The sequence below is a fragment of the Gastrolobium bilobum genome, unplaced genomic scaffold (assembly GCF_033153095.1).
Source record: "Gastrolobium bilobum isolate Gb01-03AN ecotype WA unplaced genomic scaffold, APGP_CSIRO_Gbil_v1 utg2909, whole genome shotgun sequence".
In the NCBI taxonomy this organism is placed as follows: domain Eukaryota; kingdom Viridiplantae; phylum Streptophyta; class Magnoliopsida; order Fabales; family Fabaceae; genus Gastrolobium; species Gastrolobium bilobum.
The window spans coordinates 180,241-199,564 of NW_026897436.1; the positions used below are offsets into that span (position 1 = coordinate 180,241).

Genomic DNA, 19,324 nt, shown 5'->3' on the forward strand with positions numbered 1-19,324 from the left:
TTGGAATTTTCACTGAGTTTCTTTTCAAAAATAAAAAAAAATTAAGGTACATTTCTCATATGATGCATTTAAGTAAGGACCAAAAATCAAATCCAAATCTCGAGGATGTGATGATAGTAGCATAACATATACATTAAGGCCCATAATAAAACAACAGCCCATTCTACCAAAAAAAAGCCCATAAAGCAAGCGTCGTAACAACGCTAGGTCGTAGCGTTTAGTTCCTAGACATGCCCTCACCCCCACAAACCCTTCTTTTCACGTTTTCCTTACTCTTCCTAACTGCCTACCTCCTTCAAAGTTTAGTCTAAACTAAACTAAAAATAACGTTTCTCTTTTCTCTCTGGAAAATTTTCTCTGAGAAAATCCCGCGAGAAAATTTACACCTCCTGCTGCAAATGTCGAATTTCTTGACTAACACTAATTCAAACCCTAATAAGTCCTTTGAGGTATTCTCGCTCATCCTCTTTTCGCTGCTTCATCAGAAGCAGCAGCTTCTGCAGTGCCACTTTTTCGTCATTCGTTCGTGAATTTTGCAGGTGAATCAGCCTCCAACTGATTCTGTCTCCAGTCTCAGTTTCAGTCCCAAAGCGAACCTCCTCGTGGCCACTTCCTGGGACAACCAGGTGTTTCTCTTCGTTTCGCTCTTCTTGCTTTGCTTGCTTGCTTACTTCTTCTGCGATTGATTTTACTTCGGTAAGCTTATGAGCAATTTTCTAACTACTTTTGCAGGTTCGATGTTGGGAGGTAGCACGGAATGGGATAAATATTGCCACTGTGCCCAAGGCTTCTATAACGCATGACCATCCGGTAAGGTTTTTTAAATATTATCAAGTTATCATTAACGCAATATTCTACATATTGAGATATTTGTATGTTTGTTTTGTGCGCGCGTTTTGTGAGCCTCAGCTGGAATTTTGAGTTGAACTTTTTAGTGTTTGTGTTATTCGTGCACAACTTTTGTGCAGATTGATGCAACAACTAATGAATAATGAGATGCAATGACCATTGAGTTGATTAGGTTGATAAATTAATAGTACTTAACTATTGAATGGTTTTCTTGATCTTGCTCATCTGCCTTTTCCTAAAACAGTAAGCTGTTACACTAGTCTATATATGTTGTACATTCATAATGTGTATCTGTTTGCGTAGGTTTTGTGTTCTAGTTGGAAGGATGATGGCACAACTGTCTTCTCTGGTGGATGTGACAAGCAAGTGAAGATGTGGCCTCTGTTGTCTGGAGGCCAACCAATGACTGTCGCCGTGCACGATGCCCCCATCAAAGAAATTGCTTGGATTCCTGAGATGAACCTTTTAGTCACGGGAAGCTGGGACAGGACTATGAAGTAATGCACTAGCATTCGCTGCCTTTACGGAAATTTCCTTTCAATTATCTATTACATGATATATAATCTGACATGGCTCTTAGGTGGTCTTCTATTTGAATTAGAATTGAAGTAAATTACTTCTAGAGGGGAGTGTCTGAAATGAGTGTTCCAATCTAAAGTTTGTGTAACTGTGTAGCAGTGTAGGATTGCTTTATTGTTTTTAGAAAAGAATATTTCTTATTTGGCTTATAAAGTCTCTCTTGTTCTTCCATTTTTTTTCTGGCGATAAACCTTTATAAAATTGTCTTGGAAGCCTCCTACATCTATCATGCATTGTCTATTATCTTAGTATTACTTACCATTGCAATTATAGATTATGGCACATGTTTTAGTATTTTGTGGTGGTATTCTATCTTTCTGATTAAATGTGGTATGAAGCTCACTATTTTGCTTTATTTAGTGCTTTGGTCCTCTCCACGTGACTTTTTCTGGCTACTTTTAGGTACTGGGATACAAGGCAGTCAAATCCAGTGCACACCCAACAACTCCCAGAGCGCTGCTATGCAATGACAGTGAGACATCCTCTGATGGTTGTTGGCACTGCTGATAGAAATCTTATTGTTTATAACTTGCAAAATCCCCAGGTAATACTTTTATTCAAATTTAATTCATCACAAATTAATCATATTTTCCATTATAGAATTTTCAGTTACATAATTAACTTATGTTATTGGGACTATTTTATCTCCTGATTTCATAAAGAGGTTGTGTTTCTTTTTATTGTTTATTTGGATAATAAAAGAGAAATTTTATTACGGAGAAGAGAAAAAGAGTTACATAAGGATAATAAATCATCTAAAAGAAAAGAGACATCCCAATTTCAAGGCCTGTGACCAGCTAGGGATTAAACATCCTAACCGGATAAACATATTAAATCCAATGTGTTCACCCATGTAATCTCAATATCATGATTTTATAGGAAATTGGACAGAGCCTCCCTTAAAATAGGAGACTTCCCATCATACAAAATAAACAGTAGGAATCTCTATTCTACATGAAAACATTAGTCAAGGAAGGATCTTGGCTCCACCAATATGTTAAAGTGAAAATATCACAAAACAGATATGTAAACAAGACTATTATGCAAACTGAACCATTTGCTATGATTGCAAAATACTCGTGCCCCTTTCTTCAAGTGAACTCCCTCTCTGATTGACTTGCCTCGCTGGAGAAGTGAGCAAGCACACTGAGCTGGAGGAGGTACAGTTGCTGAATGGGCTTTGAAAAATAGTAGAAAGGAAGGAATGAGTTTACCTACTGAGTAAGATAGGCATCCCCAAATCACTAACTTGGAGCATGAAAATTATATGGGATATATTTTTCTTATGTTGTAGGAAAAAAAACTACCTCATGTTGTAGAAATAAAAGTATAAGTGGGACTCACAGGTAAGAGGAGAGAGAAAAAAGAGTGGTGAGATCTGATGCTCACCGGCAAGTATACCGATCGCACAAGTAATATAGTGATAAGAAAAGTATCGTCTCCACAGGGATTAGGCTCGAATATCAAATAATCGTGCGCTTTTAGAATGGAAGGATTCAAAAAGGTTGTGACAAATATTGTAACATCCCCGTCTCGAGCCGGTTCAATTAACATGCATATGATATAAACAGAAACAGCGGAAGACTTAACTTTCTGAAAATACCAGCTAACTTTTTCTTTTTCTTTTTAAATTCTCATTCGACGTAAACGAAAATCGGACAGAGTTTTCTCTATAAATCGGACAACTGGGGATTTTTCAATCCCACTCAGAAACATTTCCTGATAAACAGTTTATACAGCACATCAATCCAGAAGTACCAGTCATGCAAATATAATCAGATACCCATCCATGGGCGCATGCATAACTTGGCTCAGTGCCGCTATATCTAACAGCATGCAATCCAAAACGTAAACATATCTGAATACTACATCACCATATAACGTGCCTGAATACTCAAATGTACATGCATCAAACTGACAGACATGTACAAAACATATATAGGCCATATACAAAATAAAGGATCTAACATCATGATTCACAAAATACTGAATTACTAAAGGAAAGCACTATACTCCAAAATAGAAGTAGCCTACAGCTACTCAAAATCCAATCCGTCCAAAATCCTCAGCCACGGGTCGCGTCCCTGACTAGAGAGGTCTCACCGGGAATCTGGGAACCTGAAAATATGGCCCCAACGAGGGGTGAGATTACAAATCTCAATAAGCTCCAGGTTTATAGAGAATTCTCCATATCTCTGGCTCACTCCTGCATGAAAGTCAGATACGGAGTATACAAATACAACATATAGCATATATCATAACAGAACAGAGTATATATCCATATCATATCGGAGGTGTGCGCCGTCATTCCCAAGGGAGGACCTTAAGCGGAAATCAACGCACGTGTTCCCAAGGGAGGACCCCAAGCGGAACCAGCAGAGGCGTGCGCCGTCATTCCCAAGGGAGGACCCCAAGCGGAAATCAACGCACGTGTTCCCAAGGGAGGACCCCAAGCGGAACCAGAGCATGTCAGAGGTGTACATTGTCAATCCCAGGGAAGCCCCAAGAAGACATCAGTGTACCATATATCAATACAGAAATCATATCAGGGCAAGTCATATCATGTTATCAAATAACTCTATATGAATGCATCTATACAAAGTATCATATCAACAGTCATACATTCCAACCACAGTCCACTAACTATGGTGGAGCACTCGAGCAGGAAAAGACTCCTTAAACATAGAGCTTACCTCTTGAAGCTTTAACAATCAGCTTACTTGTGGCTCAAGTTACTTATATATCTTCAAGAGATTCTGATTCCTTTTTAGTCCCTAGGTACACCTAGAGCAAGAATCCACAAATACAAATTAATAAAATGCCATCATGCCTAGCTTTCACATAAGGCATACATTTTATTACTTCTTTTCGTTTCTTTACATTTTTGCCAATGCTATGCCAATACACAAGTCTAGACCACCTTATACTCGTTAGGATTCTTTAATTTAATCAAGTGTTCACTTGAGAATTTTCAACATAATTCATGCCATTTTCTGTAAAAGGCCGTGAACCTACCCTTAAGGGACTCAAGGTATTTTTCAACCCTTTTTCAAGCCATTTCACTTCTTAAGTCATAAATTTTATACAACGAATTACAACACATTTTATTAAAATAAAGTGCAACAATTATATCCCTAAGCCACCCTATAGGTCGAATTCTACAAGGACAATAGGCAAAAAGGTTCTTTTCTTTTTACTTATTCTTTCTTCACTTAGTTAGCAACTTAAACATACATATATGTATTCAAAAAGGTTTCAATAAAATTTTGGAACATAAAGCCCCTCTAAAGCCCCACAAGGCCGAACATAAGGGCATTTTTATGTAATTCTCCTCACATTGGCATTCTCACTGATGAAACCTCAATTTGATTATGAATTAAAATAGAGACAATTAACAAACAATGACAGTAATGAAACAGTCCTCTCACTAACAGGAGACACTAAACATTGGCTAACATAGCCTTGAAGGAAATACAAAACTGAATGGAAAATAACTAAGGGACTCCACAGTACCCTTCCCCTCCCAATTCACCACTGAATTGAATAAGATTCTTCATTCCTACCTTCTATTACACCTTCCATGCCTTATATTCCCTTACGCACCTGTATCTTCTCTCTCTTCTAACAAACTCATCGTGCCAGCACACCTATTTGTTATCATCCGCGTTGCATCTTTCTTTGTGTCAGTTATTTCGTTCTGCCTAGTCACACTTGTGTTACTCTTAGTATCAGCCTTTTGCTTCTCATTATTAATTCCTGGATTCTCCTGGACCGGCCCAATCCTTGTAGCCTGCAACTTTGGATTATCTTGTTCAAGCCCAACCTTCTCAGTTTGATTGTACTTTGCTGGGCTCTCTTCATTAAGCCCACTTGGATTCTCTACATTAGGCCTTTCTTGCCTTATTTTCCCTTTCCTTCTACTGTAAACTTGTTTCACCCTCTCACCAATTCCTGCCTCCTTAACATTCATCTTGTCCTCAAGGTGAAAGTGAGGAAATTGTGCCTGGAAAGCCTCCAAATCCTCCTAGGAACGTTCACAATTTGGTAAACCAGCCCAATGAACCAGAATCTCCACCTGTCCCCCCCAATAATCGACGGCTGTCCACCACATCTGCAGGTTGGACCTGCAGCTCTAAATTATCAGACAAGCATTGAGGAAGGTCCAAAATCTGAACAGCAGGGTCTACAGCACGTTTCAACTGAGATACGTGAAAAACTGGATGAATTTTTGCATATGAAGGCAGTGATAATTCATAAGCAACTGCTCCTACACGCTTAAGAATCTCAAAAGGCCTGTAAAACCTTGGGCTAAGCTTTTGATTAATACGCCTAGCCAATGATTTAAGCTTGTAAGGGTGAATTTTCAGATATACCTTGTCCCCCACTGCGTATTCCACCTCTCTTCTTTTTTTATCTGCTGCCACCTTCATTTGAGCTTGGGCCAGACAAACGTTGTGTTTCAACTCGTCCAGAACAGCATCTCTAGAACTCAGCAATTGATCCACAGCTTCCAACTTGGTGCTACCGGTGTCAAACTGAATCAAAACAGGGGGTTCCCTACCATATAAGGCTTTGAATGGTGTCATCTGAATTGAGCGGTTGTAAGAAGTATTGAACCAAGACTCAGCCCATGGCATCCATTTTATCCAACACTTAGGGTGATGCCCCACAAAACAGTGAAGGTAGGTTTCAACCGTGCGATTCACTACTTCCGTTTGGCCATCGGTTTGAGGATGATATGCCGAACTAAATTTCAATTTAGTACCAGCAAGACGAAAGAGTTCCTTCCAGAAGCTGCTAATAAATATCCTATCACGGTCTGATACAATGGAAATGGGAAAACCATGTAAACGTACCACTTCACGGATGAATACAGCAGCTACTTGTTGAGCAGTAAACGAATGAGCTAGTGAGATAAAATGGGCATACTTCGAAAGGCGATCTACAACCACCAAGATTGTGTCCATTCCATGGGATTTAGGCAATCCACCAATAAAGTCCATGGTAACCTCCTCCCACACCTTATTTGGAATACTTAGTGGTTGAAGAAGCCCTGCAGGGGACAGTTGGCAATATTTCTGCTGTTGACAGGTAGTGCAAGCTTGTACGAACGCTGCCACATCTCGCCTCATGCCCCTCCAGTAAAAAAAGAGATGCAATTCTCTTGAAAGTACGTAATTCACCAGAATGGCCCCCCCACGGTGATGCGTGAAACTCCTGCAACAATAATTGGATACGTGGAGACTTATGAGGAATAACCAGCCGTCCTTTGAACCATAAACAACCCTTAGTGACTGTATAATCTGGATGGGATTGGGCATCCTGTAACACGTCCATCATAACCTTTTGAACATCTGCATCTTGGTTGCTCTCATCAGTCAACGATAGTAAATCTGGACTGGATAATAATGTGACCCCTTTGAACTCCATCACCCGTGATAAAGCATTTGCTGCCCGGTTCTTCACCCCTGGCCTATAATGTATTTCAAAATCAAAGCCAAATAACTTAGCTGCCAGCCTTTGCTGACCCTCTCCCATCAGCCTTTGCTCCGTTAGAAATTTCAAACTTTTCTGATCTGTGCGAATAAGAAATTTACGCCCCATGAGATAGTGCCGCCATTTGTGCACTGCCAAGACAATTGCCTTGAGTTCCCTCTCATACACCGATAAATTGCGTGCCTTGTCAGAAAAAGCTTGACTTAAGAATGCAATGGGCAATGAGTCTTGCATCAATACAGCACCCATTCCCAACCCGGAAGCGTCCGTCTCAATGACAAATTGTTTCTCAAAGTCTGGTGAGACCAAAGTGGGTAGCTTCATCATAGCTTGCTTTAGCTTCTCAAAAGCCTCCTCAGCCTGGTCATCCCATTTGAGGTCTGGCCATGATGCCATAATCTTTAACGAAACGCCTATAGTAGCCTGTAATACCTAGGAAACCACGTAACCCCTTAAGATTAACCGGTCTGGGCCACATCTGCATAACTTCCACCTTGCCTGGATCAGTTTTGACACCATCTCTGCCAATAATATGCCCCAAATATTCCAACTCTTCTTTCCCAAAGATGCATTTTTTAAAATTTGCTTGTAGCCTGTTCTGTCTAAGAACTTCAAAGACCTGCGACAACTGCTGCACATGCTTTTTCAGATCCTTGTTGTAAACTAGAATGTCGTCGAAGAACACCAGCACAAACTTACGTAAAAAAGGCCGAAAGATACTGTTCATTAGAGACTGAAATGTGGACGGAGCATTTTTTAATCCGAAAGGAATTACGAGATATTCGTAATGTCCCTCGTGTGTTCGAAATGCTGTCTTCACAATATCCTCCTCACACATCCGGATTTGATTGTAACCAGATTTCAAATCCAGTTTTGAAAATAACGTGGCTCTTCCCAATTCATCCAGCAGCTCATCAATAATTGGCATGGGGAATTTATCTGTAATGGTGACCCGGTTTAATGCCCGATAGTCCACACAGAACCTCCAGCTCCCATCTTTTTTTTTCACCATAATCAATGGGCTCGAAAATGGACTACTGCTAGGTCGAATCATCCCGGACAACAACATATCTTCAATAAACTTCTCAATCTCTGTCTTCTGATAATGTGGATAACGGTAGGGCCTGATATTGGGTATGTCAGCCCCTTCCTTCAACGGTATACAGTGATCACAAGCTCTAGGTGGAGGAAGTTCAGCCGGCGTTTTGAATACATCTGCAAAACTTCTGAGAATATTCTCCACCTCTCCATTGACTGGCTCAGGGTTCCCAGTTTGCGTAGTAACCAGCCCCAATTCAATGAAGTACATTTCTGCTCCTTTGCGCCATGTTTTTCCCACCTTCTTGTACGACATCAGGCTCCTTGTTAATTTAGGGTCTCCCCTAAGCTCCACCATCCTTTCTTCTGTAGGTACCTTCAGGCTCAGCTCTCTAAAGTCAGCCCTGATCTCCCCCAATCCCTCCAACCACTCAAATCCCAGAACAACATCCACTCCCGTCAAGGGAAATAAATAAAAGTCCTGCACAACTACCAAACCAGGAAAGTTAATTAAGAGTTGGCGACATACCCCGGCACTTTGTACATGATTTCCGTCTCCCACTTCGACGGTGTGACTCTGTTGGTTGTTGACCGAGAGTTTCAAGTCAATGGCCACTTGATCGTGCAGGAAATTATGAGTTTTCCCAGTATCCACCAGCACCACGATCCGACGCCCTTGAATCTCACCCCATACCTTGAAGGATCGATTTGAGGTCACCCCAACTATGCTGTGCACACTTAATTGCATGAGTGGTTCTTCTTCTTCTTCTGTCACTGGATTGCTTGCCTCATCCGCTACCATTTCTCCTTCGCCACCTACGCCCAACAACATCACGTTGAGTTGGGGATTAGCGCAAATGTGATTCGCTGAGAAAGGAGCATCACAATGGAAACACAAGTTACGCCTTTGATGCTCAGCCATTTCTTCCGTCGACAACCGTCGTTAGTTCGTGCTCCTAAGGTCGGCAACGCTGCCGTTCGCCGCCACGGTCCCTGATGAGGATCCATGACTCTCCCCATTTACAAATTGGTGCCCTAAGTTGTTTGGACTCTCGTTAGTTCTCGTTTGCACCCCTTCGTTTCTATTCGATTGGTTAGAATTGGGCCCTCTTGGATTAGGCCCATTAGTATTATTGGACCGGTTGGGTAGTGCTGCCCTTGAGTGATGACCCGGACCAGGCCCATTCCCTGTGAAGCTATTACGGCCCCAATTCGTCATCTTCCTCCCGACTACCAGCTCCCTCTCTTCAATTCTCTGGGCCAAGGACATCATTTCTTCCATATTCTCCACGCGATGCAACCTGATTTCAGCTCGGATTTCTTTTTTAGCCCGTTGAGGAATGTAGCCCTCATTATTCCTTCATCCGCGTCTCGCAAGGGTATTGCTAACATCTCAAAACTCTCGCGATATTCCGCGACCGTTCCTCCCTGCCTTAAACACATCAATGTTTCAAACGGATTACCAGATAAAGATGTGTGGAATCTTTGGAGAATTGTTGTTCGAAGTTGTTCCCAATCGATAGCAGGATTTCGAGATTCCCACCACTGGAACCAGTTCAACGCCTTTCCTTCCATGCAAATCGAAGCTGCCTCCATTTGTTCTTCTGGAGCAATTTGATTAATTCGGAAATACCTCCAACCGCCTAAGACGGTCTTCGTCTCTCCCTATTCCTCCGTTACGCCTTCCCCTGTTTTCGCTTTCACCGCTTCGGTTTCGATTATTGTTACCGGAGTTCTCCTCGTGTAAGTCCATCCGATCTAAGTAGACTAACACGGTTTCCCTGAGTTGCCTCATGGATTCTGTCATCTCATCCATTCTCCCTTCCACGCTTGTTGTTCTCCGTTCCAACTCTTCCCTCCATTCTCGTCAGAACCATTCAACGCTCCAAGGATCTGAAGCTTTGATACCAGATTGATGAAACCTCAATTTGATTATGAATTAAAATAGAGACAATTAACAAATAATGACAGTAATGAAACAGTCCTCTCACTAACAGGAGACACTAAACATTGGCTAACATAGCCTTGAAGGAAATACAAAACTGAATGGAAAACAACTAAGGGACTCCACAGTACCCTTCCCCTCCCAATTCACCACTGAATTGAATAAGATTCTTCATTCCTACCTTCTATTACACCTTCCATGCCTTATATTCCCTTACGCACCTGTATCTTCTCTCTCTTCTAACAAACTCATCGTGCCAGCACACCTATTTGTTATCATCCGCGTTGCATCTTTCTTTGTGTCAGTTATTTCGTTCTGCCTAGTCACACTTGTGTTACTCTTAGTATCAGCCTTTTGCTTCTCATTATTAATTCCTGGATTCTCCTGGACCGGCCCAATCCTTGTAGCCTGCAACTTTGGATTATCTTGTTCAAGCCCAACCTTCTCAGTTTGATTGTACTTTGCTGGGCTCTCTTCATTAAGCCCACTTGGATTCTCTACATTAGGCCTTTCTTGCCTTATTTCCCCTTTCCTTCTACTGTAAACTTGTTTCACCCTCTCACCACTCACCAATTGATCGAATTTTTTCCACTTAATTCCTACACCTTAAACCCTCATGATGTATCATATAAAGTTTTGCCCAATGACCCCTATAAACCTACAAGGTCGAGGCAAGAGGGAGGTGCCATAGGATTTTTTTTTTATTTTTTTTTAATTTATTTTTAACACAATAAAATGCTTAACTTACATTACTATATCCAAGACATCATAGGTTCATCATAATTTCAAATTTTAAAACACTATATTTTCCTACCAAAACATACTCCTAATTTTAATAGCCTACTCATCAAAATACAATCATAGAAATAGAGGTTTATTACCTCCAAAAGCTTATACAAGGTCAAGGAGATAACCTCCAAACAAGTCTCCACCAAAAACTCCCATTTTTTCACCTTGGATGAATAGTGCACAAAAATGAGATGACAAATATCTCCCTCCACAAACGAAATCAGCTTAAATGGAGGGGTGGAATAGCTTCCTTTGGATGACTTCCTATGAGGTTGGTATAATGGGTGGAAGATTTGGTTGTATATTGGAGGAGAAATCAAAGAAACAAGAACCAAAACCCTAGCCCCCTTTCCATTGTTGCAGCTCGGCCCCAAGGAGAGAGAAGAGAGTGTTTTTCTTTGAGTGAATAGTGATCACTTAAGTCACTTATGTTTTATAAGCACACGTGGCTTTTAACCGGATATTTTTCTTTCGTGTATTTTCACTTACTTTGACCCGAGACTAACTTAAAGCTACAAACATATTTTTATTTTTCTAAACTCATTTACATAAATTTTTATTTCCTAAGGAACAATATTCTTAATTTCCAGTATGGTTTCTGCACCGTTTTTGACGAAATGCACTGTGAACCACTAACTGTACTTCGTTTACTTCTGAACTTAAAACTTATTAACTTATCATTTCCTTGGGCCCATATTGACTTGTTTGGCATATATTGGACTTTCTTATTCTTATTTCATCAATTATTTGCTTCTGGACTCTACCGGTTGCTTAAACAGCAGTGCAAAATACCCGGTAGAAACACTATTCACGAGATTTTCACGGAAAGTGCCAGACTATACAATTTTTCGTTCTGAACTCCTATTTGTCGTTAGAATTGTCAAATTATGTATCTAAAATCATTTTGCTCATTTAAGCTCTACCGGTTAATTCACAAAACTGTAAATTCTCTGGCAGAACGCACTGTTCATAACATAGTCATGATTACAGTCAAAATACTCGAAATCGCTCACTGAATCTAATTATGGCATTTAAATCCTTAAATTAAATCTCTAATTAAGATTTTCCATTTAGGGTCATTATAAATATTGTCGGGTTGAGTAAAAATGAGAACTTTAAAAGAAAAGACTTATTTTTGGCATTTTGTTTATGAGAAAAAGAACAGAGATTGATTTTTGTAAATATGAGAACGCATTGTAGCTAGAGTACACTCACCGAATGATTCTCACTTCTTACTTTGGATTGATTTACAATACTTATTTATATAATTACTCAGATAAATTATTATCTAAAAATATTTAATAAGTAACCCTCAATTCCTTGCAAGGTTAACCCTTTAACCCCAATTGGAACCCCAATTCCTTGCAATGTTCCTCATGGCATTAAGCAATGAACTCAATAATTTAAGCATCTGCAATTAAATATACATCTATTCCTAGCATGTATAAATATTTATCCTACCCCCTTTCAAGGTCAAAACCCCAATATTCTTATCTAGAGTTCTAACCCTCAAATTATCATCAACTATTAGATTGATCAGTTCTAATAAAGAAAATATAAAATACGCACAGGGTAGAAATAAACATGATTTATATAAACGAGTAAATGTAAACCAATCCGTCGTAACAAGGGTTCACATAAGGTTTATGACCCTAACTACAATAAAAAGAACTAGCCAACCATTATCATGGCTAAATATTCAATATTCATAAACCTGGTAAATTAAAAGAAGAAGAAGAAGATGAAATAGAACCCTCTCTGAGCACCGTCGTCGTCTCTCTTCAATAGAATAGGATTCGATCCCTAATTCTGTAAAAGGCATCCTATTTATACGCCTCTTTTCCTTCTTCCAAAAATGCCCTCGGACAAGACAGTGTATCTTTCCCGCAAACCGGCGCCAGTTGGCGCCGGTTTGGCGCTAACTCGCGCCACGCTTCTGTCAATTTGTAAAAGTCAGACAAGAATTCTCTTATAGTGGCGCCATTTTGGAGCCACCTTGCGCCATGATTTGGCGCCACTTTGCGCCATGCTTTGGCCAACGCTGCACATTCCGCAAACTCGGCGCTAGTTGGCGCCACTTGCAAAGCACCGCTGCAAAGTTCGTAAATTGGCGCGGGTGTGCGCCAGTGTGCCGCCATTCCGCGCCATGTATCTGGAATTTGTACTGTGTGGAGTCGCGTCAACAGCCTTTTTATAATTTTGTAATTTTCACTTCTTTTACCTGTATAAACACAATCAATAGGTGAGAATTATCATTTACATAGAAAGAATCAATATAATTAGCAAATATGTATTTAAATTTCTCTTTTATGACTCAATTCTTATCAATTTCAACTTGAAAAACCACACTTGCCAGAGGCACATCAGGATCCAATCCCTTTTTGTGTGTGTAGGAGAGTTGTTTATCTCATATAAAATGAGATAAACATAACCCAAATTATATTCATATAAATATATAAGTACGCTTGACATAGTTTTTGGAATGGTGAAATAGTCAAAGGATTTAAATATAATAACATTCAGAAAAACTCATTTAGTTCACGGGGTTTATCAGACATCTCGTATTTGGAATTGTTCTTGACAAATTAGGAGAACATTTTAACAGGTTAGCCCCAAGTACTTGCACCGGGGTATCAGGTACCCGAGTCACATATTCAATAATTTGTAGCCCAAGTACAATTGCCTCCTTGCTTATAAGAACATTTATATATATATATATATATATTCCTTATATATAGTGCATCTATGTTTCCAAAATTTATAAATGCATAATACCATAGGGCATAAACTGACATGCTAGATGCAGAATTCTGTTCCAAAGACACAATTCTTTAATCTCTTCTGCTGTTTAATTCATTGTAGGATAACCATTTAACTATATAGTGGTGGTTTAGACACCAGGAGGGCTTGGGAGCATCATACCCTTTTAACTTTTTGGCAGATATTTTTTTTTCGTTATCACTTGGTTGAATCCAAGTTTGTTGATCTTTTGCATTCTGTTTCATATTCCATTGTGGGCATTTAATATATTGTCATAATGTCATTAGATCAATGTGTTCATATATTTACAGACATTATTCATTCAGTTGATTATTCTTTTTATGCTTTCAATTTTGCTAGTGTCTCCTAGCTTTGAACCTTGTCATTTGCAACAGGTTGAATTCAAGCGAATTGTTTCCCCCTTAAAGTATCAGACAAGGTGCCTTGCTGCATTCCCTGATCAACAAGGTTTCTTGGTATGCATCATTCCCTACTCCTTTTAGATCTTTGACCCTTTTCTGTATTTGGGGAATCTTATTTACCATCTTCATTTTATCTGTGAAAAGCGATATTAATTCTTTCATATTAGTTCTTGTATTTAGTATCTATGGAAAAACTTATTTTCTGTAACCAATTATTTGGGTGGTTTTATTTATCTGCTTGCATTCATCTCTCTGTGGATTAGTAAAATTTCTTTCGAAACCTCACTTGTGCTTGCTGGAATCAAAGCAATAGACTGTCCTGCCAAAATTGAACGTGCTGGAACTGGAATGATATCTTGTCACCTGATGGTTGAGTTCATTATGATTGGGAACAGACATTGAGACACAACAGAACTTCTTCTAGCAAATGGAATTGACAGCACGAGTTAGTAAAGAATCTTTTAACTAGAAATGTCAGAAAGCAAAGGATCAAAGATGAAAAGTCAAAGTTGAAGTTAAAACCCCTTTCTAGTCCCACAAAAAAAAAGTCCCTGTAACTTTTAACAACCAACATGAATGGAAACCTACAATTTATATACTTCAGAGCCAAATTAAAGAGTTTATTGATAATCAGATATCTTAACCTGTTGATCCAATGCAACTGCTAGCCTGCTGGGTTACTGTTTAAGATATTTTCATTGTATTGACAGTTTTTTATTGTCATACTTTTACATGTATAGAGTTCAAAAATCTGTATTAGCATTTTTGAAATGAGAGATATAGTTTAAATGCTGGTTTTGTGTTACTTCAGATGGCCAAGTGATTAGTCTTTTTTGATGATAATTTTCTTGCTGTTTTGAATAGGCTAAATTTTTATGGCAAAAAGAAATATATGAAAATTGGATGTAATAATGGGAATGACAACCTATCAGGTTTGAGTGTGATTTAGCCCAATTCAATCCTGTATCTTTGACCTTAAAACTGACCTAAGTTGGCTGTCTGGTCAGTAATTACCTGATCCATCATGTCTCATAAAATCTACTGCTCCCTTACATAGAATGCAAGTACTGTTTATGAGACTGAGCTTCTTAATATAATCTAACTGGGAAATTGTTTAGTGGTTGAGTTTGATGGCAATCATGAAAAGATGAAATTCATTTTCCCCTACATTCATTCCAGCTAAGGAGTGGAATTATACTCCATTTCTGTCCTTTTTTCCATCATTTGACAAAAAATAATATGTTCATCTTTTTCCCTTACTTATCTATCTCACATCTATGATTTATGAGAATAATATACAAAATGTCTCTTCGGCTTTCAGATTCGCTTTCCTGTGTAATTATCAACTTGTAAGTCTAGATTGATTAATTTGGGCTGTTGAAACTGACACTATACTTGCTGTAGGTGGGATCTATTGAAGGGAGAGTGGGGGTGAATCATTTGGATGATAGTCAGCAGGGTAAAAACTTCACATTCAAATGCCACAGAGAGGGCAATGAAATATACTCGGTTAACTCTTTAAATTTCCATCCTGTAAGATATATGTTCCATCTGGGCCTTACATTCTGATTTAATTTGGTTTACTTTATATTGTTGAAGTTGCACTGTTATGTTTGCATTTCATGATCTTTTCACGTACTTTCTTTATGAATGGTGGATGTTAAATTACTCCTTGTTATGGTTTACTACATAGCTGTAAAACCAATTTTTCCTTTTTTGTTTTAAAAAACAAAAGAAGCTAAGAAGTAAGAACAGTCTTCTCTCCAGCTTAAAACTTATGTACTTTATTCTTGCAGGATGCTTTTGTCATCCCATATTACCCCTTTAAATTTTACAATTTGAGTTTTATAATAGAAATTTATTGACACTGTTACTTTCTCTTTTCTGTTAAACAATTTGAATAACATGCTAAATGTGATGAACTTTATTGCCAAGTGGTTCGTTTCGGAGGCTATTAAACAGTCAATTGGCTATATTGAAAATCTCTTCATGTCAATATCTCTGGAGAAGCAGACTTTACATTGGTCTTGAAAGAAACTACATATCCTGAGTACTCTGGGACATGCTCTAAATCTTTAATTTCTGTGGAACCATTTCTAATCTATATCAAGGGTAGTGCTGATAGCTGATGCCCTGTAAATTTTGACCAAAATATGGCACTTTCCTGCACTGCTGATTTAAAAAAATCCAAATTCTTATGGAAATAGGTCAAGAAAATGATAAAACAACTATGATGAGATTCTGCAATGAATATATGTTGTTTTCCTTTTTAAAAATTAATAACATGCGATGCCATCACGAATTGTTAAAAATGCAATTTACCTATCTAAATGAAATTATGCTCTTAATGCTCAATTTTATTACCGCTTTTTTATTCCCCAATTTCTGTTTCTTCACTTTTTATTGTTTTGTTTTCCTTATGTGAACTGTCATGAATCATATTAATAGTTGAAGTTGTATGCTTTTAACACATTGTATTGTTTTCATTTTAACACCTAGTTCTATGATTACAAATAGCTATGAGAAATATCATACTGACAATGACACAATGTAAATTTAAATCTGGTCAATTAGATAAAGTTATCTTTTCTTTATAATTCGGTTCATGAAAAAAAAAATTATGTAATGTTGATTTAGACATGTAGCAATAGAAATACTTATATTTTACTAATGATTCATATGTTGATCTATTGACATATATGACAAATGCTTAGCCTGTGGTTATACTGTATTGGCATTTTTGGTCAAGTTCATTTCTGGTTTAAACATCTTCAGTATCCATTATTCTTTGGTTATGGAATTTCACAGAGACCTGTATGCTTCAAATCTATTTTGGCAAATGCATATATGATTGCTGTGTATCTATTATCTGTCGGCTCCCCTAAAATTCTGTTGCAAGCACAAATTTTTTTTTGGTGCTATTCCTCATTTATCCATAATTTCTGTTTACTTCTCGACCCAACAGTCTTTGCAATTATGGACATAGATATCACTGACAAAGTATATCCATTTTAGTCTATTATCATTTCTCACATTACTTTTCAACTTTTTTCAGGTACACCACACATTTGCAACTGCTGGTTCTGACGGTGCTTTTAATTTTTGGGACAAGGATAGTAAACAGAGGCTTAAGGTTGTTCCATCTCTATTAACACTTTCATTCAATACCTAACGTACACATATTGTAGTGATGTTTTTGGCATAATAAATGCTTAACTAATGCAAGCTTCTCTTATTTCAGGTCATGTTAAGATGCAACCAACCTATTCCTTGCAGTACCTTCAACAATGATGGTTCAATATTTGCTTATGCAGTATACCCGACATCTCATTCTACATTAGTTTGCAGCATTTTTGAATAAGTTTTGGAACACTTTTTCTATCATGTGCATATGGTTTTTAACTCTAGCGTGGAGATTGTGATTTCCTCCTCCTGCTGTTGTCCCCCTTGTTTCAATTAGTTATAAGGATACCTTGAAAAAAAAAAAACCCTTGAGCACAGCTTATGTGTGAGAGGATGCTAAAATGCAAGATAATTGTTTGAAACTTTGAAAATAGGTTAGTAAAGAGGAAAGCAAGAAATGATGTAGTTTTATAAAGAAATTTCAAGAGAGAAGATCTCAATTTTGTTTATAAACTTGCTTTAAGAAGCATGGTTGTTTCTTCTTCCCAAGCATTATATGCATAAGCTGTATCTTTACAAACTGAAGTTTTTTTTTTTCCTAAAGTGTTCTTGGGCTTTCTTCTACCCCTTATAATTGGATTATCTTTTATTTGATCCACTTTTCTTGCTGGAGCCTCTGTCAGTGTTCTCACATAACAAACTACATTAGGCTAGTTTTTGTCATCTTCTCCTTAATATGTCCTACTCCAACATTTTCTGGATACATATCTTCTGGTTAAATTGCTATTTTAGAGTGATTTTTTTCATAGTGATTACCCATTAGCAACTTAAATTTATTTACCTTAAAGCTATCATTTGGAATTTTCCTTCTGAATCTGTAAATTGCCCTGTGCTTGGTAAATGTTAACAATTATGAATTGCGTGTAGGAATAGGCTAATATGTTATTGACTCTACTTAGGATCTTGGCTTGCCTTACTGGAAAGTAATAAACTAGCAATTAACCCTATCAATCACAAGGATCATAATAACTCCAAAATCATGCTGTATTCTGTCACTCATTTAAGTTGTATGTTCTGACTTGTGGTATTATCTTGGCACTAGCTGTGTCATAAGCTGTAAATTGTTTCTTATGCTATCATTTGAAAATTTATATAATCTAATAATTCCGGTGCAACTAATCTTTATGCTCTCCATCTCCTAAACATGGCAATTGTTAGACTATGTGTGTTTGAGGGGAGAGGAATAGTTTTTTTTTTTTGTCCAGCTGTAAATTCATCTTGTTATTGTCACACAATTGCATAGGACGTTTGTTATTTTCTTCACTGTTTCTGTTATATTACTTTCTATTGGCCAATTCATTTCTATTGTGGTTCATAATTTGTTGGTATCTTGCTTGTAGGTCTGCTATGACTGGAGTAAAGGGGCAGAAAATTATAATCCCGCAACAGCAAAGACCAACATTTTCCTACACTTGCCACAGGTATTTGGTTTGGTTACCCATATCTAAAAGAATATCCTTTTACCATCTGTTAATGACATGCAAAATTATATTTATATCAAACGCAGGAGTCTGAAGTTAAGGGCAAACCGCGCATTGGTGCTACTGGTAGAAAATAGAGATGCTGCTGCTCTGGGATACTTTTATGTATATAGTTGGCTAATACTGGTATATCATGGAGGCAAGGTATTTGTTGATATCAAAATATGGAAGTTCAATGGGCTGTACATACTTGGAAGAAATTATCGACTAATGCTTAGTGAAATTTTCTGTGCGTACTCTTTCACCCAATGTATGTATGTATGTGTGTGTATGTATATATGGTTGTTATTTTTCCAGTTTTATAAGCTAGGACGGCTAGTTTCAACAGTGAAGCATCTGAAAATATGTTTTTTCATGGCTCTACGAGGCATTGGAGGGTTGTAGCATGTATGACTTTAAGGTGTAGTGTTGATCTTAGTTTGAACTGTAGAATTTAGAAAATAGCAATTAAATAAGGCTTATAAATGCTTCACCCTTCCAGCATTTTTGTTTGCGAGAATTTCTATGCGATGTTTATTCTTCTCATTCATTTATATTGAACGTGTTTTGTGATTGCCAGATAGGTCACATAAAATTTCGCATACGCTAAATGCGACTTGCAACACAAGTTGATCTGCTGTTGCCTTCTGGCATTTTTTATTCTTTCGATCTATTTTTACAAGCTTGGAGTACAATTGTAGATTATATCCTAATGTAACGCACCCAAACAGTTATCTCTTTTCTCTAATTTGGGTCAGTGCTTTTAGTTAAAGGATTTGGATCTTCTAAACTGTAGTTATGTT

The 19,324-nt window shown here is 37.9% G+C and overlaps 1 protein-coding gene across 2 annotated transcripts; it reads left to right on the forward strand.

Moving 5' to 3' along the window:
• Nucleotides 1–317: 317 nt before the first annotated feature.
• On the forward strand, nt 318–18,786 carry LOC133306900 (protein RAE1-like). 2 transcript variants are annotated; one of them, XM_061507283.1, is made up of 11 exons: nt 318–449; nt 540–626; nt 733–810; nt 1,153–1,346; nt 1,831–1,972; nt 13,852–13,932; nt 15,283–15,411; nt 16,934–17,011; nt 17,120–17,191; nt 18,402–18,482; nt 18,569–18,786. In XM_061507283.1, the coding sequence occupies exons 1-11, from the start codon at nt 399–401 to the stop codon at nt 18,617–18,619; spliced, it is 1,044 nt and encodes a 347-aa protein (XP_061363267.1). In that variant the 5' UTR covers nt 318–398; the 3' UTR covers nt 18,620–18,786. The 2 variants fall into 2 exon arrangements, with proteins under 2 accessions (XP_061363267.1, XP_061363268.1); XM_061507284.1 differs by having other exon boundaries at nt 15,283–15,387.
• Nucleotides 18,787–19,324: the final 538 nt, after the last annotated feature.